The 25,051-nt window shown below is 34.8% G+C and overlaps 1 protein-coding gene across 2 annotated transcripts in view; it reads left to right on the plus strand.

The window, feature by feature from the left end:
• LOC124357175 overlaps positions 1-25,051 on the plus strand; it is a 72,930-nt gene that overhangs the window by 10,895 nt on the left and 36,984 nt on the right. For both annotated transcript variants that reach the window (XM_046808695.1, XM_046808693.1), the window contains exon 2: positions 18,643-18,699. In XM_046808695.1, coding sequence (XP_046664651.1) covers positions 18,643-18,699 — 57 coding nt within the window. The remainder of the gene's footprint in view (positions 1-18,642; positions 18,700-25,051) is intronic.

Here is a 25,051-nt window from a genome sequence, read left to right on the forward strand (position 1 = left end):
ATAAAAAGTTAATGCTTCCTTTCTCCCTCTCTTACCACTAGTGTTTGTACTGTTATTATAATTAATTTTACGAAAACTTATTTTAAGTAGTACCAGTTACTCTTTGGACGGTATATGTGGTACAATTTTACATCATAAATGAATTAATTAAAATATCTATTTTTTCTAATATTTTGTTGCTAAATTTACGTTACAAAATGTACAAAACGTGGTTTTCAATGTTGGGATAAATCATCCCGGGATTGACCTTTTCTATTTCCAGAATTCAGGAATTACAAAAAATGATCCGGAGGACAGCATCCCACTTCATAAGGACGACGTCCTCTGTGGTTGTATGCGTTATTCACAAGCCCACGTCAACAAGCTTATTACACAAACACCTGCAACTAGGGCTCATGGAGTACAGCAAGATACTAGCTCATTGCTTAGGCAGATTTAACAACTCTAACTGGGCCTACTTGTTGAAAAACTAGGGTAATAATAGATTTTACCACGTAATTTTTTACATTTATTACTTTTTAAATAAAATGAATTTTTAAGTGACGCAGCTTCTAAAATTGTTAATATCACATATTTTATTTATATCCCTCTGTTTTTCTATACGCATTCAGTTCTCTAAACCTTTCCAGGTTATACTTAAGATGAATTGCCTACCAATAGGCTATGGTATCAAAGTGTGTTGTAACTTTTCCCGAAAAATAAACATTTTCTTTTGCAGTTTACTACAAAATAAACTTTTTTATGCTACACTGCTTGATGATAAACAAGATGTTTCTTTTGTAGCTTTCGCCATTCTAGTTAGATGCTCAGCAGTTGGAACAGTGTATACTTCAAGGTCCTCTATTGTACATCATTGTCATCTTCCGAGTTTGGGAAATACAACCTTTACTCTATTACACTTCATTGTGATGGCGGAAAACAAATAATCTGGAATCTAGTCATCCCAGAGCTTATAATATACTCAACAATATTCTGGAATCTGGTCATCCCAGAGCTTATAATTTTCTCAACAAGATCAGGGTCACGTTTTGGCTGCTTAGGGGAATTACCCCAAGAGCACTCCAGGATAGTTGTCGATTACTCTAGTCATAGACATCAGTACTTTAAGTTCGAGCGTTCTTCCTATCATTGTTTTCTCCTCCTATTTACATTAATTTCCACGCCTTTTCCTTTAATATCGCTGGTAATATCGCCTACATCGATAGTATCCTGAATAATGTCATAGTGATGGATCTCGAACAATACAATGAACCATGTGACAAAACATGTCCTTATTTGACGTAGTCTATCTGGCCACCAAATGACGCTCAGTGGACACTGTGGCGCGGCTCAAAAGCGAGTGCTAGGCTCGGGATCAAGTAAGCCGCTCTATCCGTGTGATTAGCGTTATCAGACCTTAATCAGGGCCAAAGACAAGACAAACACATCGTAACTCACTCTGAGCCAACAATGAACAAACAACAAACAGTTTGTTTGCTGACGACAAACAATGTTCCAGCTGTGATTGCGCGTTGCTCAGTTGGTGTTTGTGTAGCTGCTAACAAACTCAGATTGCGACTTGTGACTGTACAAGTAGTTACCACCAAACTGGGCATCTTATAAACTTAGGTTAGTATATTCGAATCGTACTGAATCACGTGTATAAAGAATAAGGTTTACATATGGTGTTCCTCGGTACGCGTGTATCGTTATCCGTACATCGAAGTAATTTCTCTAGACACTTCATCGTGCTGAATGCTCCTCCACCATGTTCCCTCCTATATAATGTGCCCAGTTCTCTTAAAGAGAAAAAAATAATAAATGAGTACATTGACACTGAGTAGTTATAGTGAGCAATGCTTAAAATTGAAAGTCCTAAAAAGCGTATTAAAGTATAATTTAAGTCCAGGACAAAAGTTTGGTTTATGTTTTTTCTTATTAGCACTAAGAAGAATTTAATGGTGTGGATAATAGAAACTCAGAAGTCCTAATGGATGTTCATAATGATTTCATGTTGAGCCATTTATTATTTAAAGACGTAACACGCCTTTATCTCAATTCTATGGTGAAAACTTACTGGGAGTGCTAGAATAAGAGAAGATAGAAGAAAACTACGGAGATCCCAGGATGATATAGCAAGATGGAGTAAACCTACGGCGGTGTCCAAGAAAGACGTAGAAAGGCCTAGTTATATCATATCTTGTGTAAGAAGCAAGAATGACGAAAATTCACTACACGGCTACTTTCGACATGAACAATCGTGGCGTGCAGACTGATATTTCCTGACGATACTGAGCCGTCAAGCAAGACTGATGAAAAATTCATCTGCAAGGCTACTTTCTAGCTGAGTGTACGTGACGTGATGCACACTTGTCATCGATAAGCCTTGTTACCTCTCACGTGCTCACGCCGATGCAGGTTACTATGTGCACGGAGAGATTGCATGTGAGATCGCTTACATTATTGATCTCGTAATGACGTACTCTCTAGGGCACCTTCATGTATGGTCAGGTCATGGAAATGTAGTTTAACAATCCATTTAATATTACGGTGATTGGCTCAGCGTATGTGAACATGTTAAATAAGGGGATCGAAAAAGGTGTACATGTTATTAATTAAATAAATTGTGTATGTTTAAAGAGGCAAGAACATTAAGACAAACATAAGACACAAAAGAAAATAAAGTGATGTCCATCGTAGCACAAATGGCACCTATTTGAAGTGTGTAGAATCTGGTTGTTCAATGTGTATGAAAAATTATCTTAAATGTCTTTGTATGTATTAAGTCTAGATTAGTTTACCATCCAGCCCAAACAACAAATTGAATCAAAACTATGAATTATATAAGCTTCTAACAAAAAATGCTTGAATGTGGTTCTACAACTATAAAAGTTATAAAAGTAGTAAATTATTTGAAAAATTTGAATTTAGATTTGTTTTAGTGCAGAATTTCGTGACAAGTATAAGTAATAATTTATGATGTTTAAATCTCTCTGAATGGTATGTTTAACTTGAATAGCTAGACATACTGATTAAATTATAACTCAGTTAGTTTGCTGAATAAAGTCATTCACACCATCTGTACTGATAATAAGCAATTTATACTTGTATTCAGCGTATTTTCAGTTCATTAATTACCCATTTCTAGTCATATGCTCAACATCAATCAACATTAAATATTAATAATTTTTACTAACACCTCACAATTATTATGACTAGCTCTGCATACAGCAGGATAATAATTGTGGAATTGGTTGAACTAAAATATTATTATTGTTTTATTTGGGAATGATTAATATTCAATCTCAGCATTCCCATTAACATTAAAATATAGTTTATGTTTTAAAGTTTAAAACTCACTTGCATTTACTCAAGTACTGCAGCTTGAACGACGCTTAAAGGCTCATATATTTTAATAAAGTATAAAAAGGTTTGGAATTAAACAGTACATTAACACTGAGTATTTATAGTGAGCAATGCTTAAAAGTTAAAGTCCTAACACTACTTTCCGCTAATCGGAATCAGTTTGCCAACTAAAATAATTGGGAAATAAACTTGTTTACCAAACTTTTAATATGTGGTTGGATAAACTCAAACATTCAAACGAACAAAAAATACGCGAAGTTTAGAAGAATCTCTCAAAATGTGCACTAGGTACTAGGATCGGTGGATACGTCACTTTCCCCAAGTGTGTCGTTACGATGCCGACTGCAATATCCCTTTTTCTGTACGGAAGTCCCCTAGCAAGTTATCCGTTTGTTCTTTAAACCCAATAAAAGCGAATGGAGAACTTCCAATGATCTCTTTGACCGCCCTGAAGGTATTCAAGTCTTTAGAATGGGTATTGTGATAAAAACCAGACGGTTTCAGAAAATAGGATAGCCTTACGGGACGAATGTGCTTTAAATCAGAATAAATTACTGTGAACTAACACGATTAACAATTAATGGAAGCGTTAATCGATGCACTAATAGGCTGTTAAGGGTCTAGAAAACATGATTATACAAGTTAAACACGATATTTGTACCTAATTGCACTTGTGATGTGTACGACAAACAAAAACTCTGTTACGTATGCGGCGTTTACATCGTGTAACCTGTCCATTAGCATCTGCCACAAGAAAGAGGACCTTTTATACATATTCAGTAGAGTAATGATCACATATAAAGCGAGCGGAGCGCCACATTTACAATGTTAGAGGTCTCCCAGGACGGAGGTGTTTTTAAGCCAACCCCTACACATTTGCATCTAGATCGAGTCGGAAAGGGTCCAACTCGTTTAAGCAACCCTTTTTAAGCTCTCCTGTATTTAATAATCTATCAGCCGGCATAGCGGGCCGACATCACCGCAGCTTTGCATTTGCAATTCTTAACCCCCCCCCCCTCAGCACCACCACACGGAAGGGATGGCAGAGGTCGCCATTATTCCGTTGTTAATCCTTTCAAAATACAAAGCAACAGAGGTGTCTGAGGAGAATATTTGGAATACAATTGTTTGTTTGCCGGAGTATTTTATGTTGACTTTTAAATCGGTAGTTTCAAGAACAATATTGATTTGAAAATTGTACTGTGGTGTAGTAGAAAATGTATAAAAATGTTTACAAAATATAATTATAAATACAATATGCCTATCTAAGATTAATACATTCATTAGAAAAGCCCCCCTTTTGTCATATTGTTATTTCCAAACTTGACGCCGTAGTCCAAACTATTGTAATAAAATACATTTTACTAACCAAATTTATCCTACTTAAAACTAAAAGCAGAACTCAAGGAAACTAACAAACTTCTAAAACATTTAGTTTAGGCTACCAACAAACATTTAAAACATATAGACCTTATGATTAGTACTGATTTGTGTAAAATATTCTCTCACGATTTCCGCGTATTTATGTTTTTTTTTTTATTTATTCCATTTTCTACAAAATCTTCGCTAGCTTTTAGAATAAAAGCTCAATTATTCATAGCTTTAGTCATAAGATTTAATTATTTATAAATAGTTGTAATAGTTACTTCTGGAATTTCTCAGATACATTTTTATGTACAATGTTTTAAAACGTTCTCTTGGTTTGCTTAAATATTTTCTAATGTTTGAATGGCTATTTTCATTTATTGAACTACTGGTTAATAATTGCTAGTGGAACAAAATAAATATTATAAGTCTTATGATATATGTTCATAAATTTGTTGATGCTGTACGTTTATCAGAAAATTAGTGGACTATTGTTGTGGGAAATCAAATTTGATGCTGCCAATCAAAAGTTTTGGTAATTTGTTATTTTTTTCGGTTAATTGCATTATATAGTTCTTAGAATTGGAGAGAAATTTCACTGTGTCATTAATATAGTAAAATGCACAGTATTATCATTTATCGATTATTTTCTAACATTCTCCAAGAAGGGTTAATTCAATGCGAGTGTTGAGAGATATTTCTACTTCCGCTTAGCACAGCGTCTGAAATAAGACGCTGTTACAGACTGTTCGACGCCAACTTTTTGGATCTCTTCAGACCGGACTCTTCAGATTCTAGAGCGGAAGTGGAGATGAAGCTGATCTCAACATTCATAATCTCTAGGAATTATCTATTTTGAATAAATATGATTAACATGTTTGTGATCATAGCGCAGTTACAGTTTTATTTCTCAGTTACTTGATGACGTTATTACAAGTACGTAAAAAATTAAATTGTAATATACATTAATTCGGTACAAATGTTCCCTGGTCGGTGGAAACAATTTTGATTTTCGACTCCCTTTCATAATTTATATTTGGTGTAGTAGTTTTCCACCGTTAAAAAGTGTAATCAGCAGTCATTTTACAGGCTCTGTACTCTTCAGAATTTTATCCTGCATGAACCCGTGAAGAAATAATTTATGTAAATAGTTTTAAAATTACATTTCAAACAGTCCTACCGTTACTCACTTATCACGTTTCCCGGCAAACAGAGAGTTTGGGCAATTTAGCTGAAAGCGGCAGCCGACAGCACCGGCCCGCGTCGTGCGTCGACAATAAAAATTCTTTATAAATTACAGAATAAACAAAGGGACCGGCAAGGCGTTAGAAAACCCAATCCAGTGTAATGATGACACGTCCGACCACAAAATAGCCTACCAGGTGCGCACGTGTGTCAAACAGTGGCTACTGCGCAACTGTGAACTGTGGACTGCGCATGCGTGTTGCCCGTCCGCCACCTAACACTGCACTGCGCTAACGAGGCGCTACTTCTCATGCGCGGGACACAGCTTATGACTTAATCACGTCATTAAAAGCTTCATGACGTTTTTATGATGCCGTTTTGCTATAGCTCGTGAAGGCACGAGTTGTATTTATAGTTTTAAAACACCTTTATAGTCCTGGCTGTACTAAAGACGTTGGCATTTTAATGATGTAATTGGTCTTAAGTAATTGAGGCGGTCAGCTTTCATGATACAGCTTTTCTATAGAGAAACATAGTACACCTGTTCTAGTGTAATACATGATTACCTCTTCTACATTATACATCTGTTCTACAGTTACATTTGATACTCCTCTTCTAGCGTCCAATGCTTTATATAGAGAAACTTGTAAATATTCCGATTAAATCTGTTTATTCATTTAATATACCGTATTTAATGTTTTACTTTTTGTCAAATGATCCCCATGTTTGTTTATATTTCTTACAAAATAATTATGATTAGGTAAATAGCAGCAGTAGACTGCACTAGAAGAGAAAGCGCAATTTTTGAAGCTAAATGAATAATATAGTATGCATTTATTTTGCTTAGGAAAATATACAAGTCTGTTACTCTGCAAGAAACATTTTTGCGCTCAGTGCTCAGCTAGACCGGCAAAGCTTTGTGTAAAAATGTACATATCTGGCTTTACTTTACTTTCGAAGTTCCCCGTGTTTTCCTTAACAGAGCATCTCGTGTAAGATTCTACATCCTACGGCGTACTTATGCTGGTACCAAAACAGAAGAACAACAAAAGTTAGTAGTATGTTTGAAGTGTACGCATATACGAGGTTGAGGGCGGGAGGGGCATTGTTGTAGAAAACAGCTGGTTCCTAACTCAAACATAACATGTGTTTACACTTCGGCCAGTTGTGTTTGTCTTGTGTGAAATATGGAGGTTCGTATCATCGTGTTATACAATCAACTCATCCTTTGCTCGCCCCTGTTAACTTACATCCTTTGTGGTTTGATACACCCAATTAATTACTCTAACGTGATAGTGTAGGCCTACTAAATAGGTTGTAGTGTATTTGTTGAAAACAATTTGAATAGATAAATTGTTAATAAAATAAACGGTAATCTATATGTTTTATAAGTTTTCTAATTAGGTATTATCCTGGCAAAGAGAAAACAAGTGACTTACAGCAGTTCAATAAGTAAACTTCTTGAACAATGTAAGTTATGTTTTCCTTTTTCCCCATTGTTTTTATAGTGTTGAGATGTAGAGGTAATGCAGAATACCAACGAAATGAATAAAATGTGGTGCATTAAATTTAAACTATTTCACTGTACATAATAAGGAAGCCAGTAATATTTACAAATAAATACCAAAGTTTAAATAAAATGACATACGAGAATGAAATAAAATAAAACATGGTATATAAACAATTTTGTGAATTTTTGGCCTACTTATATTTTTGCATATAATCTTCTTACGTTATATTTCCATATTATTACTGAAATGTTCCTATTTAAGTTATGTGTTTACTTTAACGTCTGAAATGACAAGAGTTGCCTGGTATCAGTATCGTGTCTTCTGATATTTAACTTCAGTGTGTACAAGGACCACATGATGGAGCGACGGTGTGAATAAATAAACAATATGAGCGACCGACTGTTGTCTCCGAGATATGAAAAATCTGGTCAGGACCGAGCTAATGTCGACTCGAACAAAGGTTTGTTTACAGTGCGCCGTGCCTTTCCGGTGTGTTTACTTTCCCCGTGTTTGTGAAATACACCGTGGAGGGCGCGAGCGCAGGATACAGGATGCAGGATACGTGACGTAGGATATAGGATAGTGGTCGGCACGGCAACCCTTTGTGCGCTATCAGCTCTGGTGAATTTATGACACTTCAACGATACTACCCAGATAACGTCTGTATACAAACCTATCCGACCTGATTTATGCTGGCCACACAAAAACCGCCGCCATCTTTGTTTATTTTCGTGATTTATCATTTTGGCGGGAGCTCTTGACGCTGGAAAGAAACTCGGCGCCGTGGAAAATGAGATTATAGAGGTTTCTTGCTTCTTTACGTTTTTAGCGAGTGCCATTAGAGATGAACGTTTGTTTTAAATCTAAATAAGTGCCGTTATTTAAACCTAAACGAAGCGTTAATGTAAAAATTAGCATTTTACGTGCTGTCTCGACTGATTAATGGAAAATACTTTTAAGTACTATAAGGACTTAATTATTTAACGTTAGTAATAATTATACCTTCTTTTCCGACTGAAATGTAGCCTACTGTGCGAATTAAGACGGATATTAAAAATTAACTGTTGTAAATTTTATTAGAAATGGTTGGAGACTGCATAACTAATACGAAATAAATACTGTAGTGAAACAACTTTCTTTTATGTAACATTTATTTAAGTTATTTTTTTGCATGATGGTTTTATGGGGGATCGGATACAGTAGTTATAACTACAGGCAACTTGGGTCCGGAATTGGAAGGAGTTATTCCAGGAGCCGAGAGCCCATTTGCATTGTATAAGTACACACTCAGAGTTTTCTCAAATTTAGGAATTTCTTTTTAAAAAGAAATCCAAGGTTCGCGCTAGTTTTGGTGGACGTCGAAATGGGGGGGGGGATATAAAGGGTTCAAAACATGATCTGATATTTTCTCAGATCATACATTTCTTAGCATGACACACTTAAAGCCAACTGTCAGACACGTAAATAATGTTTTAAACGGAATTAAGCCTCAGATAATCATATGCAGACAGAAGACTTGATTTAAAGTATCGATTTTCACTGTATTTATCTAGTTGGTTGCCTCTATCGTTTAATTTTAAACCCTTTCGACGCACTACAATATCGAGCTCCATCAAAACTAGTGTGGTTGACGATCGATTTCTATGTCAGGAATCTTGTCAGGAATGGTCTGAAAACCCAGGTTTTGTGCTTATACGAGCTCTAGGCTCCTGGTGTTTAATTGGGTTACTGCATTCTAGGGGTTTAGAAGTTTATAATGGTAATTTGCATTGTTTTAGTGGACACACAAGAGCATTTTACGCTACTGAAGTATTTCGATAAGGGTCATGGACGAGATTGTTTACTACAATTCTGAAACCAGTTTTTTTATATAACATCCGGTTTAAACATTAGAGAACTGGATTGAGTTCACGTGGCTATCATAACACAAAACTGGCCACGGCGAGCTGTTTTTAATTCAATTTAAAGCAGAAAAAAATAAAAGGTCATTTTTCAGCGTAAGGGTATCGAAAAACAAACTACATAAGATTTAAAACGAATTTTTAAAACATTTTATTTGTGACATTATTTTCAATTTATTGTGTACTTTCATTAAGATATTTTTTCATGCTTCACGATGAAGCAGGTAGTTTGAGTGTTTACATTGGAATAAAAATATAAAAACTATGGTTAAAATTAGTGATGCACATACGAATGCAAGACCACACAGAATTGTCGATGCACTCCGGGTGAATCCGTAGAGCGGAGAATATCCATAAATAGTAACCGGGAGATAAAGGAGGGCCACGGAAGCCAGGCGTTATCAAAGATCTCTTCGACGTCTATTATCGTGGCCGCTGGCCCTGGCCGCCGCACCGTGGAGCTGCAGAGAGGGCCCGAGGAGTGCGTGTCGACGCGAGCATACCACGTTTCAAAGTTTTGGGGAAATTATAGCCCAGTGGGATGTAAATAATTGGAGAGCCGGCTTCTGGACTGGGCGCGGTAGTCGGGCTCGGGTCACGGCAGCAGCGGCGGCAGCATCAGCGGCATCAGCGGCGCGGCGGAGGGGCTAGTGACCCGTCAATTAATCGATTAACTAACATTGCTATAGATACCTCCATCACGTGTGTGCCCACTTAGCTTCTCTTTTGTCCGGCGATACCTGTAACCTAACATCAAAACTTCCAGAGAAATACTTCTCCTTTCCCCTTTCTTCAGGAATTGAGCATTCATTCTTATCACTGCAGTTTTCATTGAACTGGAATATACGTCTTAAAAATTCTAGTTTAGTGATAGAATATAACAATGGTAAAAATCTGTATCATTTGTGTAATCTAAAATGGAATATAAAACACTGGAAATTCTTCTGTTTTATTTGCTAGATTAAACATTATTTTACTAGTGTAGAATTTAATATAATTTGAATAGCGTCCCTTGTGTATATTTTACTCTAGTTAAATATCTTGTGTTAATATAGTTTTGAATAAAAAGTGAATGGTGATTCAAAAAATACGCCATCTCCAGTTTACACACATTTAATAAATCCTGCCGTGTATAAAAATCGTTTTAAGTGCAATTCAAGTATTTAAACTGATGGTCGACGTTTGTACTCTAAGTAGACCTTCTTCAACTATCTGTGAATGGTTGGTTGGCATTTTAACTTGCGATACTTGTATAATATATATATCCACTTAGCGAATTGGGCCTAGGTGGGAAAATTAGTATATGTGTTGGGAGTTGCTAATCAAAGTAATCAGTGGGAATAGGAGTACAGGTGTCGGGAGTTGCTAATCAAAGAAGTTGGTGGGAATAGGAGTACAGGTATCGGGAGTATTGCTAATCAAAGTAATCGGTGGGAATAGGAGTACAGGTGTCGGGAGTTGCTAATCAAAGTAGTTGGTGGGAATAGGAGTACAGGTGTCGGGAGTATTGCTAATCAACGTAATCGGTGGGAATAGGAGTACAGGTGTCGGGAGTTACTAATCAAAGTAGTTGGTGGGAATAGGAGTACAGGTATCGGGAGTATTGCTAATCAAAGTAATCGGTGGGAATAGGAGTACAAGTGTAGGGAGTTACTAATCAAAGTAGTCTACTTTCGTTTTACAGACAAATATCTTAACCCACCTGTATGTTACTTATATTAGGTAGCATTGGAATAGAGTTTTACATGTAATAAATATTTCGGTATTTACACGAACGCCTAAATTATTTCGAATTCAAATATGGAAGTGAAAATATCTGGTTTAAGGTGTATGTAACAATTTGTTTTTGGCCTTTAAACATCAGTATACCAAAGTGAATTTGTTAGTGTGCATTAACATGTTTAAAATATGCCATCTCATCATTTCGTTAGCAGTCATAAAGCCATAAATGAGGTGAAGTTTTGAAGATTGTAGTCTTATTGTTGATTAATGTTCAGCATTTCTTACTTGTTCATACGTGCATTGGACTTCAGCATTTCTTATTTACAAAACGCACGGAGCTTTAAATTTTAGCAAGACGAGATATCTTCAATATTGTAGCGCATTTATGTATGTTTCAATAATAGTTTTGTTTTAATCGTGATAATTCATAATAATAATTTTAAAACTAAAATTATAGTAACCTTAATAATCATAATTTATGAGTTTCCCAAACACTAAAACTAATTCCAAATCGAAAAAGCTTCACGTAATGAATTTAATTTATAATTTAATTTTATATTCAATTTTCTTTTGTGCTGGTATTTTATATTTTTTCCTACAATAATCGCAACTTTCAAAATTAACAATTTTTCAAATCATAGAAATATTACTTTTAATTTAATACATAAAATACAATATTACAAAAATATTGGCTGATTGGTAAAATATACTATTTACGATGGTAGAGTTAAGTTAAACAATGTCGTTTCCTTTTCTATAAAAATAGGAACTGCTTTTGCTTACTTTCGTATAGTCTACTAAGGTAAGTTCGGAATCAATAAAACAAATAGAATTTCCGAGTTGCTTTGTTTTTTAACATTTTTATTCCAGTTAAAAAATCCTGTTACCCATTTAGTCACTTTTTGGACTGTAATTGACTTACAAACGGAAGGCGCCAATAGGCCGTAATTCTTTTATTATTATTTGTTTGATTTAGAATAAATTGTCAGGAAAAAAATAAAATGTTAATAATGGCTGTGTTATTTGATAGTAATTACTCGTCTACATTGGGTTTTTAAAGATACATCCAAGTTGTATTTCAAGGATGATCGAGCAGCAGGTTAATTATTCCGGGGTTGTCCTTTGTGTGTCGTTGTCTATTGTTACCCCATGCCTCACACTACTGGGTTGGTATAGGCTGACATTAAATCATCGATCCACCCTTATACAAACATCTCAAGAACCAAATTTTGTCTCATATTTAGTGCAGAGCTATTTATGACCGATACCGTATGAATTGAGATCTTCGATTCGCAATGCTGCATTAAAAGCATGGCACGCGTGAGGAGCAATGAAAACTGCGTAGTATCAATTCATGAAAAAATTATTACGTATAGCAAAATTCATTGCTATAATTATACTTTAATTATGCGTTATGCAAATAATAATAATACATTAATATTTAAATTCCAAAATTACACGGTTAGATCATTACGAATCTTTTTTATATTAATGTACGAATTGTATTCTAGTTTAAAATAAATAATAGATTATTAATTAAATAATTTTTGTATATAACAAGTGACCTTTTTCTAAATTAACCTTAGCGTATGCCACCTTTTGAATTGCGCGTAAAATATTGTTTTGAATAAAGAAGTTGTAATTTTCACGATTTAACTTTTCCGACAAAAGTAGCATTCATAATAACCATTGTTTATGCGAACCGAAGAAAGAGCATTCTTTTGAGGGGAAGAGAAATACACGGGGCTTTCTTTTGTTGAGGTCGCATTTAAAATGCAAATGGAGCTAATGCGGAACGATAATAAAACTGGAGTCTGGAGAAATAACGCCGAAATGGGACAGTTGTAAAACAATTAGAAATTGGGACAGGAATTAAGGAGAAGAGCGTTCCCTAACAAGTTTTTGTAATGAAAATGCCGGGAGTGGCTTGAAATCGTGAAGAAGCGGGATGGGAGAGGGGGTGAAGTGAGGGTAAAAGCCGCCCTGGGGGTGGTGAGTCTGTGAGGGGTGTTAGCGAAAAATAGCTTATACACACGAGCGCAAACTTTGATTAAAGTCTCTCGCCGACTTATTCACTTTCCGTGTTCCTCTCTTTAATGTCGGATATGATTCGTTTACCGTTACTCGACTCGCTGACAAACTTTAACGCCATTTTTGAAATGGCTTTTTAACTTTGAGATTCTGTACTTAACGCCTATCAAAAGACTTAGCCCATTGTCTAAAGGGGGCGGGACAAACGTAGTGTTAGGTGTAGTGGAATTTTAATTACTTTAACGGCTAGAGTTCAATTCGCAAAGTACAAACTGTAAAGACTGACTCTGCGGGTTTAAATACCACTATTTTCTCTTTTTCTCCTTCTTAAGCTGGAATTGAATGTCAGCATTCAGTCAAAACCGTTAGTATTTCTCATTTCATGCAGCACAGTACTCAGTTTCGTATTTAATGAACAATACTATCAAAGTAATGAAACTCTCACGTTTTCATTTGAATAAAAATTATGCATTTTACAGTACTTGTGAGTATAAAGTAACAACCACCTTTCCCACAAAGGGCGGAGGTTGCAGAAAAGTATGGCCGTCACCCAGTTCAAGAGTATGACGTAAACACAGTGTTAAACAAAAAGATTTTCTATTACTTCAAAGTGATAACACATACTTTAAAAATAAACGTATTTAAACAGAGGAACTAATCAATGCGTTACGGGTAGGGCAGCTCTGGATGAAAATTGAACTAAATTGTATTTATTCTTCCAACGGTGAACACCATTTATTTATTCATTATCTAATTACTATAAAGATAAATTTTCACTATACTATAATGATACATATCACAGATCACATTAAAAAAACAATACATCTAAAAATAACAAATTTTACACTCTGGAAAACACAAAGAATTGAAGAATGAAATATTAAATAGAGTTAGCCCTTAATTATTGCATTAATAAATGTTGTGTATTGTGTTATTTTAACACTTTGCATAAAAAGGAAATTACTGCACACAATGGCGTAATATACAGCTCAACCTTTTTTTTAAATGTATAACTATTAAATAAATAAAAATTATCTATTAATTCATGAATTTCACATTAACATTCGTTTAGTCAACTTAGGCAAAACTACATTTTTAATACACAAGCAATCATGAAAAATGTGGGCAGAGGATTAAAATTCTTAATAATTAAAATAGCTGTAAACCTAAATATAACAATATTTTGGATCGGGTTTCTTGTTAAGGTTTTCCGCTAAGATAGGGTGAATACTAACCAATCTCCCAACTCAGATCTCGTATATTAATTCTGTGAATGTCTAAAATGCCTCGTTGTAAAATTCCAATAAAATATGGTAAATTTAAGAAACAACAGCTAAAAATATTAGGTTAATGATAATTTCTCATTTATTTCTCGGAACACTACATTGTTATTGCTCGAACAAAATTGTGTTCAATACAATATAAATATGAATTTTATACAGTTCAATTTCAACATAAACGCCAATCGGTATAGTATGAGAAATCCTCCGAGGCATAGTCTGTTTGTTGATATTATAGAATCAAATAATGGCTGATGAACTCAGTTAAAATAATAACCCAAAACTAAATAATAAAAACTAATATTTTTAACCTTGTTAAAAATACATTACGTTGAACAGACAAGTTTTACAAATACTTGTAATCCTAGTTAAAGAGTATAAATACTTTCAATGATCTAAATTCCCAAATAGGCAAATTTTTACAAAAACCTACACCGATATAGAAATAAGCACAACCGAGAAGTATTCAGAGTGGCCGGAAATAATCACAGTTATTCATATTCATGAGGAATCCCCTTTGGCGAAGTCCTTAATGAATCCAGAAAAACATTAAAGCCGTCAAGGCTCAGTCAAAACGAAACGTATATTGTTCACATGCGCTGAGCGGGGTGTGGGCGCAATTTGGAAGACCGCACAGGGCGCAGCTCGCGGCCTCTCTTCGCTCGCTCCGCTCAACGTTGTGCTCGCACGTGGGCAACGTCAAACACTCGGATTCATTTGCGACCAGTGGAGTGAGAGGGGGGAGGGGAAACCATTTCGGTGCCGACGAATAAATTTTCTTCAAAATCCTCTAGATGAAGTCACGTCGCTCCCCCATCACTCTGGGCTTTGCAGCTGCTATTGGCCCTGGAAACGTGCAAATATTAACTTCCTGCTGTAAATAAAAGCGGCGATATTTATTTTACCTACGATCGTTTTTATTATTTTGTTGTTTCATGTCAATATAGTTTTATACTAAAACGACGGACATTTTTGCTAAATGTGTTTAATTAAAATTGTGACTTCTTTTAATTCGCATTTTACAAATAATGTAGTATTGAATATGTTCCATTTTCATGTTTATCAAATATATATATATATATATATATATATATCACTTATATATATTATTGTAAGTGATAAGGAAATATAGGCTAGGAATTAGACTGTCTTAATTGTTTGTTTACTTTTTAAGTTATTTGTTCTAAAGTTGTTTTATTCATCTTACCAGTAATACTAATGCAATGAATGTAAATTAAAAAACCATTTCATCAAATACCTTGAACAAATAAGCTAAGTAGGAATGAGAAAGATTAGAATAAGTCCACCCACACTGGCCATTCATTACTATTACATTTTATTAAAGAAGTAATTGTCTTCTCAATATCAAATACTACAGATACTGTAATTGTTAAGAGAAGTTTTCATGAGCATATTAGTATTACTAGGATAATTAATTGTGAATGTTACTTATAATTCTATTGTCTTAAAATTAAAATACAAAGGACCATAATGTTCAATTTATTCTTTGGAAAATATATAACAGTTGAACTGAAATAAAAAATGTTGGGTTGAAAGTATGTGTAAGTTTTATACATACGTGGTATATTATTTGAAGTATCTTTTACGAGAAATACAGACTTGGAAATCAGGCATTTTTTAGTTGTAGGATCTTTAACGACAGTATTATGCAAGTGAAATCATTCCACTTCCATCACTTACCAACTCGTCTCAAAATCTTTGTAAATATAATTTTCAAGAACGCCGAGACTTGAAATATGAGGAAACTTTGTTGGTCACAACTGGGAGCTGAGAAAATATTTTACAAATCTTGCAACCTAACCTCGGAAATTGTAATGATCAGAAAGATTGTAAATAGAACAATGTAATAAAAGTCGTACTAAAAATTAATACGTACTGTACAGTAGGGTGAGGTTTTTTCGAAGCCCAGAAATAAGCTGGCGGGTAGGAAATGTTAATAGTTCAGCCGTTTCTGACTAACTGTTGTGGGTGTGAAGTGAAAGAAGTTTGTATTGCGCGATGCGTGTTATACACGTCGTTATACATGAGCGATTCCGGGGTGTGTATAGAACCAGACTACCTCCCAGCCCAAACATAAATGTTGACGTGTTCGCAGCTGAGGCAGAAGACGTGGCTGAACAACATCGCGCTAACCTAAATAATAAACTCTCGGGATTTCACAGCAATTTGGCCGGGTAATAACTCACGACGGCCGACTAAGTGGAAAAGGCTATCCATATCCGGTTTAATCCCATAATAAGTTAATGTCAGCGCTGAGCGAAACAAATTGTCTCCAATTTTCGCCTCCTCCAAGAATTGTTTCTCCCGGGAAGTTTATGGCCGGGTTGTTCGGCCTGATTAAACCTGTCTCGAGTCTTTTATATCTATATTTATTTTGTGTCTGATCTAGTAACTGTCCGGAACGGCATTAAATATCACGTGTTTATGTAAGGTCGTGCCGCCCAAGAGGAAGCGGTGGAGCAGATCCTCGTGATAATTTAATCAGCAGCGGTCAACACTGTGGATAAAGAAAAATCTCAGGCGGGGTGATTCGATTTGAATATATTCTGAACCGTATTCATTCGAGTGGTGACCGTACATAATTTAAATGTGCAAGGCAAGAGACAGGTTTTTGCGAACTTATCGAATTACAACAATTAAATTGCAGTAGTCTCCTAAATGCCGCTTGCTATTTCGGTAAATATATATTTTTATTGTATAAAAACGTTTATGGAGTGTTAAATTAAACATCGATCCTTAAACTTTTATTACTTATGAAGATTATTTGAGTGATAGGTAATAAAAACCACAATATATTCTGTCAGTTTTATTCTTCATACAAATTGTATAAAACGATACTCTGCGCCTGATCCACAATTTTTGTAAAGGTACGATCGAAAACGCTTATAATTTCCCATTCTAAACTCCAACATTCTTCACTTGTGTATGATTAATGGCAGGGAACGTCTTAAACCGGATCGGGATGTGTTTCAAAAAGCGTGCAGGACGAAATCGGTCTGTAAATGTCTAGTTGAAATTTTTCACCTTGTCGAGCCCGAACCAGTTGTGCGAAACCGTGACTCCTTGAGGGATCAGATTCCCTCATCAATTCTATTAATGGTGCGATCACTCATCAGAGTCCCAGACATACGCACGCACGCTCACGCACACACACTCACGCGCTCGCCGCACACACCATAACTCTTGGCCCGGTATTAATTAAGGTTATGGAGTTCATAGTCGCTCATTCGAAATTATGGCAGCTTGGGGCACCCTTATAGGCGCTGTGTACACTCCTTAGTCGTAAGGAACAGCCGTGGACTAATTAAAGATTGTTTATGTCGAGCGTGTCCCGTCCCAAGAAGGGTTGGGTTAGGTCAGCAGAGCTCGTGTGAGAGCATCCTTCGGCCCCAGTCGTGCGTGAGGTTCTCATGTGCATTCTCTCTGTCCCTTCATGACTTCAATAATCCTGAATAATTATCTTTTAGAACACACAATAATTCACTTCACTTCATTAAATACATTTTAATTATTAATCTACATCAAGCAATTCAGTTAATGTTATGTAGCACACTTGTTTAAAGAATATGCATGAGCTAACTAAAAATATTCTCAAAGTCGTAATATAACTATATTGAGGTATAAAAAACATGAAACTCAATCACTGATGATCATATTTCAACAAAATTTAAACTATAACGTGTATCCTCTTCAGAATCCTATAGATGATGCACGGTGACTGGGGTTTTCTTTTAGTCCGTCGATGTTTATCGTTCTGATTAAAGCTTCAATTCTTCATTCCTATTTGGTTGAAATCTACTAGTATTTTGGCTTATATTCTCTAAATGTGGTTTCGAAGTTCATGCTTTTTTTATCTGTGTAATATAAACTAATATTCGTCACAGTTTTGTTTATTATGGTCTAAATAATCATTAGGAGATTTTTAATTTGTTTCTGATGGTTTAAAAGTGTTGATTGGTTTGGTCTGATTGAAAACTTATGGCATCAATCTTAGTAAAATGTTATTCTATTGGGTTTTCCTTTCTATAACTCATATTAAGTTTTTTTATTATTGTCCAAATTTTAGTTTCAATCATTGTTGTGGCTTAATCCATCATACTATATACCAGTTCTTTGCTGATCTGTTTGAAAACTAATTAAATTGTATTAAATATAGTACTTGATTCTATGGTTTTCTGATTTTATGAGTAATTTGGTTTTGTCTTAATTCAATATACAATTATACTAAATCCAACAGTCTTGCTTACTACTGAATCTTGACATGTTTTATCTTGTTTACAGTTTGGAAAGGCTGCAGCAGGTTTCGATTCGTGCATCAGAGAAACTGACTGTTTTATGGTAAGTGTCCTACCAACCATTACTACTTGTTATTTTATTACAGTTTCAGGCCTGTGGCAATAACGGACTTATGACAAAATATTCCATGTGGAGATTAACTGTAGAATATCTATATTTTTTAAGCAACCCTAAATTTACCGCGAGATTATTTAGTTATGAAATTTGAAAAAATAAAAATAAAAATTGTTTGTTGTTAATTGGTCATGAACAAAACATACAAAATTCATTACAAATTTCATAATATATCCATTTATTATACAATCATAATAGTTATCTAGTGTTTAAAACAATAAATCTTAATGGATTAGATTATCACAGCAAGTGCTCCAATAATTAGGTAAATAATTATTCTTCCCATATTGAAATAACGACAATTTACAAACGATAAATTATTTAATTGTGATTAATTTAATAGTTTAGTAAGCAGTACAATTTAAAGTATTCACTTTTTTGTTGAACCTTTTACACCACACATCGTATGTCCGTACTCTTTATGACTAAATATTATTGATGATTATTGTTGTTTAGATAATTAGATGGATAAAGATTGTACACAATTTTTCTGCCAGTGTATAGAATATATACACATATATATTACTTTTAGTAAATGACTGTACAAATAATTTTTTTTTAACTTGGCACTATATTTCAGTAAAAACCGTCTACAGGTGCATAAATTGTATAAAATATAAAAGAACATGATAAAAACAAAAGTAAATAAACAGTATATATATATATATATATATATATATATATATATATATATAACATACACACGAGAAAAATATGTAAAAATTCGTTACTCCTCATAGGCCTATCAATAATTAATTACTGTCATGTTTCGTAATTCGTAATGAACAATTGGGCCTATTAGAAAATTTTCAGTAATTTTACGAATTAGGACATATTATTGTACATTTTAAGTTAAATTAGCAATACAGGACTACAACGTCTGTCTAGGAGTTTAGTATCCTAATTAAGTAAACCAAATTGAAAATATATTTAGTTACTTGCAGTTGTAGTTGAAATGAGTTAAGAATTTCCTAATGTTTTAATTTAAAATATTAGTTAAGTGAATTCTATATTTATATTGATTTTTTTACGAAACTAATTTTCTAAGTTTGTGTTAAATATTGGAACTAAACAGAACTGTTGCGTTCTCCAGTAACATTCTCTGTTATAACATTCGAATGCGTTCTTTTTACTCTGGTGGTTGGTTTAAGCTGCAATGTTCTGTAGCTTGATCTTCATCCCTCTTTCGAAAAAATAATGTCGAACCTGATTATTTCATAACTTTTGGGAATACAATAAATTAAATACTTTCGAATTTTAAAGTCTTCTAAGCGAAAAGTGTCAGAAAATTGTGCGAAATTTTAAATTATTTTGTTAATTGAAAACCGAGATGAGCCCATATCGAATGTTCACACACAGACAAGAGAGTGTAATTTTTCAACGCTCACTAAGTTCATCATCGAAATATATTAAAAGCCAACAAATGAGATTTATTCCAATGTCCCAACCTGGATACGCTGTTGGGTAGAATGTGATATTGATGAGCTCAGGCTGGCTGCAATCACCTGGATGAGACCAAACCGGTTGTGAGTTGCTATGGAACATTGTACCTGGCGCAATCATAGCCGACAGCTGTGATGTTTCAAATTACTTCGGAAAATCGAGATAAAATGGGAAATCATACACTATTAACCTCCACTGTTAGGTAGTCAATGAAAGATAAAGACTTCCATAAACACTGTTGAGCAGCTGTATATTCGTTTTTTTAATTTGGAATTAATTTAAAAGTATTCCAATATTTGATACCTTTCATACATCGTAATTAAATTAGTACTGGGCTTGAGATAAACGTTAACTATTTTCTGAACAATAATAAGACTACTCTATTTGTTTTTAAACCTAAAAATCACAATTCGTTATTTCTGAACTTATTTTGTTTCGTTTATAATTCTTTCCTTTTAATATCTTACGCACTTCTTTGTTTGAAGGTTATTTTTGACGATGGAAGGATTGTGAAGGAAACAGGATTTTTCCGGACATTTGCCATCGTTCAGTGATGGCAAGTGCATGTCTTTAGAGTTAGTGAAGTTGACAAACAACATGTAGGTTGTGATTCCTGACTTAGGCGTGCCACAACGCTTTAGTAAGATTTGTTTATTTTAACCTAGTTTGTAATTATGTATTAGGTTAGTTCTTTACCTGAAGAAGAGATCAGATTGCAGATCTCGAAACGTAGTGTTACTGTTTTCTTGTTTCACTGAACGATGGCAAATGTCCGGAAAAATCCTGTTTCCTTCATCTTACGCACGTTCTAAAATAGATTGATAGCTTTATATGGGTTTTAAAATAACTCCTGTTTAAAATTCTTTTGATAAATCTGACGAAAACCGTCATAAAACTAAAAGATAACAGTGCCCAAAGTAAATAGATGTGGTGTTATATTGTCTGATAATCCCATTCAAAATTAATAAGAAATTGTTAATATTCATATAAACATAGCTTCCGTGTAATTTTTCATTGTATCATACAAGAAATGAGGAGCGAAAATTGTTGTTTTTCTTTGGGCAGATTTTATTGTTTAGTAATATTCTTTCTTGTTATGTTAGATTTTGCATAAATAACAACAAAGCTTTTAAGTGCCCATGACATCATTCAAGACATGAAAGCGCGTATAGAGACAAATAGAGCGAATTAAGGAACTGAATCCTCAGACCCCCATAAAACCTAAAACCTTACACCCAGTAGTAGAGGGTGAAAGTATTGAATAATTCCCGTGCTCCCCAGCACAGGCTTGCAGGCCAGGAGGGTGAGCTCCGCGCCACCCCGCGTTTATGGCCGGTACGTTGGCTCATAAACATGCCATAAATTTGTAAAATGTGCCCTCTGAAATGGAACATCTGTTGTTTAATGTCGGGTTTAGTTTCAATCCCCGGCCATGAATATTTCTACGTAGGCTTTCTTCAGACTGGGATCAGTTACACTTGTTACCTATGTTTGAATTGTGGCCTATTTATGGAGTCGCTGTACACAAACATTTACGGGGCGTAATGAAGTAGAACACTAACAACATGCTGTATTATTACAATGATTTAAATCAATCACTGTTCTTGTTATACATATAATGAGATTTCTATTAGAAAATAATGGAATTTAGGCTTTTATATTTTAAGTAACATATAATTTTGTTGTTGTTAAAAAATAATACTATTTTCATTTTCCCATTGTTTGATTTCTAAAAGAGTTGTATTATATTGGAACTGGTTTCCCGTTAAAATCTTTGATATCTTCAATAGAAATTCATGAATACAAATTTTTTACAAACCTTCCCTTCAAAATATTGAAAGTTTACTTAGATTTTACGCTTTTCTTATTTTTTTTCCTGTGAATATATGTTTACTTAACTGAATCAACATTTAGCAATGCAAGTTAAAATACAAATTTGTCTTAGAAGTATATTTTCAGTGTCAGTATCGTTAAAATTGCTTTGTAATTTACTGTATCTATAGGATTGCCAGTCCCGGTTATTTATAGTGGATTAATAAAATGCATACACCAATATTATACATATATATACACACACATGCGTGCGCGCGCGCGCGCGTGTGTGTGTGTGGATTTAATTCCTTACCTTTATTTTTTGTTTTGCAATGTCCTATGTGTTAAATCTAATAAATTGTTTTTTCTTCTTCTATAAACAATAATTAGTCAAATGGGGAATATAGATTACGAAGTAATGAGTACAGTTTATTTAAGAATCTAGTTTTTATTGTACATAATGTGTAGGACAACCGTTTATACCTCGGGGAACCGTTCGCAACAACAATAAAAAACCATTGGCTACCCGGTAATAAAAAATTGCAACGCGAGTCAGTAAAACAAAAGCCTCAGTCCGCCGCCCGGTAACAACAGAACTTCCATTCCCGGCGGGTTAAAATGGCGCAATTATGTAAAACTTTGTTTGCGGGTTCCTTATAAAGTCTCCAGGAAGAAAACAATGGCGTACAGTGATCATAATTTCGACTAAGTTATGTACTAATTTGTATCCAAATTGAAAACGGTGACAGATTTGTGGACTCTCGTGGAGAGGAACGGGACGGCTGATGAGCCAAATTGAATACAAACTGCTTTTAATCCGGGGTCCAGGCTTTGTTTCGAAGAGGTCGGTTAATTTGAGTTTTTGACCTTGGGATGGCTATGCTAATATAGCCGCCCGCCGGCCCCTCGCCAGCTTCTACTTCCAGTAAATTGACTCCCAACTTTAATCAACATAAATTAGAGGAGTCTTGTCAATCAATTTCTTAATGATGCGACTAGGGGTAATTTGAGTTTTTGGAGCTCCGTCTGACAGAGTAATTTGAAAAATTGTCGCGTCCGCCGTACTTAATCGAACTGGTTTTTAACTCCAAAAACTTGACAGTCCGCAAGGAATCTTAAATGTTAATTGTGTGATGAGGTAATTTCGAAGTGGCCGACATTTAAAACTTCTGAACAAAACCTCGCTTCAAATCCAGGTGTCCTCAAGGTAACTGGACAGAGGACCGACCGCGTGTGCGCTACAAACTGTCAATACATTTAAATGAAAACATGCTCCCTTTAAACGTGTTTTGATTCGTTACATTCTGTGGTGAATGTAAATTGAAAGTCAACAAACGTAACCGAATGTAAATGTTTTTACTTTGTCCACAACAATACATCAATTCAGTTTGAAAGGGATGTATTTCCAGGCTAACAATATTAACGACACAGCTTTAGCAGAAAGAGACATTCGTTGTAAGAAAACGATACGCTATGTTTAAATCAATGAGTAAGTTTGGTTTTGTTCAACCCTTACTGGAGTGAGTATTTGTTTGTACTTGTCTTCAAATTATGTTTCAATCTATAGTTTCCATCATAAATGATTTGTATTCATTATTCATGACCGCCGTAGGCAAAATATAAAGTGTCTCAATATGATCTTTATCTTAAATACATTGATTAATAAATATTGTAATATTAAACAAAATTATAATATGTTACTGAGTAGTGATATTACTAGTAGTGAATTACCAATAAATAGATAGTACTCATTAAATACTCAACAGACACCCAAGACTATTGTGATTTATTTACTTAAAAGAAGCCAATTTCAATGCCATGAAGTGTTTAAACATATATCTGCAGATATTGTGGTTTTTAAGTTCATTTATAAGATTTGGATTCTTGTTAATTGATATTAAAATGAATACAACTGGTAACTTAGGTTTATTAGCGTGACGTGTTTAAAATCTAAATTATCAATTAATAATATATTTTATTTATAGTTTGAGTTATTATTATCTAATTTTAAATTCGTATAGTGTTCAGTACGCATTAAAGAAATAAACAAAACGAATCTACCATCCCGATGGTACAGCAGGTGACGAACACATAATATTGGTTGTATTAGAAACGTACATTCTTTGCTAACTCGTGTGTATGTATTCAAAGAAAGGTCACAGATTACAGATGTTTTACGATACAATCGGAATCGTTTTCTCATTGGGGTCGTCTTAATTCACATCTGACAGTCCGGAACAAACCGTCTACGTATGATCTACGAAAGCGGATTTGGACTCGAAGTCGAACGCCTCCACTCCGCGGTCGGAGACCGGACTCAGCTAGACTGTGGCTAAGCCGGCTATTATGTGAGCGGCTGGTCCGCTAGACAGCGCTACAATAGCTAATCCAATTACCCAAGACGGGATATGAGCATCTCGGCCATTATTTCCAATTAATCTGACGCGCGATATATAATATCTCCGGATACAATAGCGGTCATTCATCTTGCTTAGGTAAATTCTAATTCTCAATCAATTTGATTCTTTGCTCAGAGGGTTGCGGTGGGCGGTCCGGAGTTATGGAACATGAGCTCTGCCCACGAACCGCACGACCGCAGATAAGGGCAGCACTGGAGGTGTGGAAATTGTCGGCACTATCAGTAAAACGTGTGAGGAGCCGCGGCCGCGGTGTGAAGACACTGTGAAAGTTCTCACCCGCCCGATGCACGACTCACACGGAAATTCGCTTCCTTTTCTCGATAGCTTTTCGGCCAATTGACCTTTTATGACGCAAGTAACGCGTGTGTACGCGGGAAATAACATTCCTCGAGTCACTGTTATCATTGATAACATTTTTACATAGTTTTGAACCAAGAGGCAGAATGTGTCTTCAATTTCTTTATACATGCATGAAATTCATGGATTTACAATGTTCTTTCAGTTATACTCCCTTACGGTTTCCGTATACTGGAGACTGACGTTGCAGAAATTGTTCTTGGAGCATCCATGTATGATTTAAACTTTTCAATTCTCTGGATTCCAAA

Source organism: Homalodisca vitripennis, chromosome 3 (assembly GCF_021130785.1).
Source record: "Homalodisca vitripennis isolate AUS2020 chromosome 3, UT_GWSS_2.1, whole genome shotgun sequence".
Classification (NCBI taxonomy): domain Eukaryota; kingdom Metazoa; phylum Arthropoda; class Insecta; order Hemiptera; family Cicadellidae; genus Homalodisca; species Homalodisca vitripennis.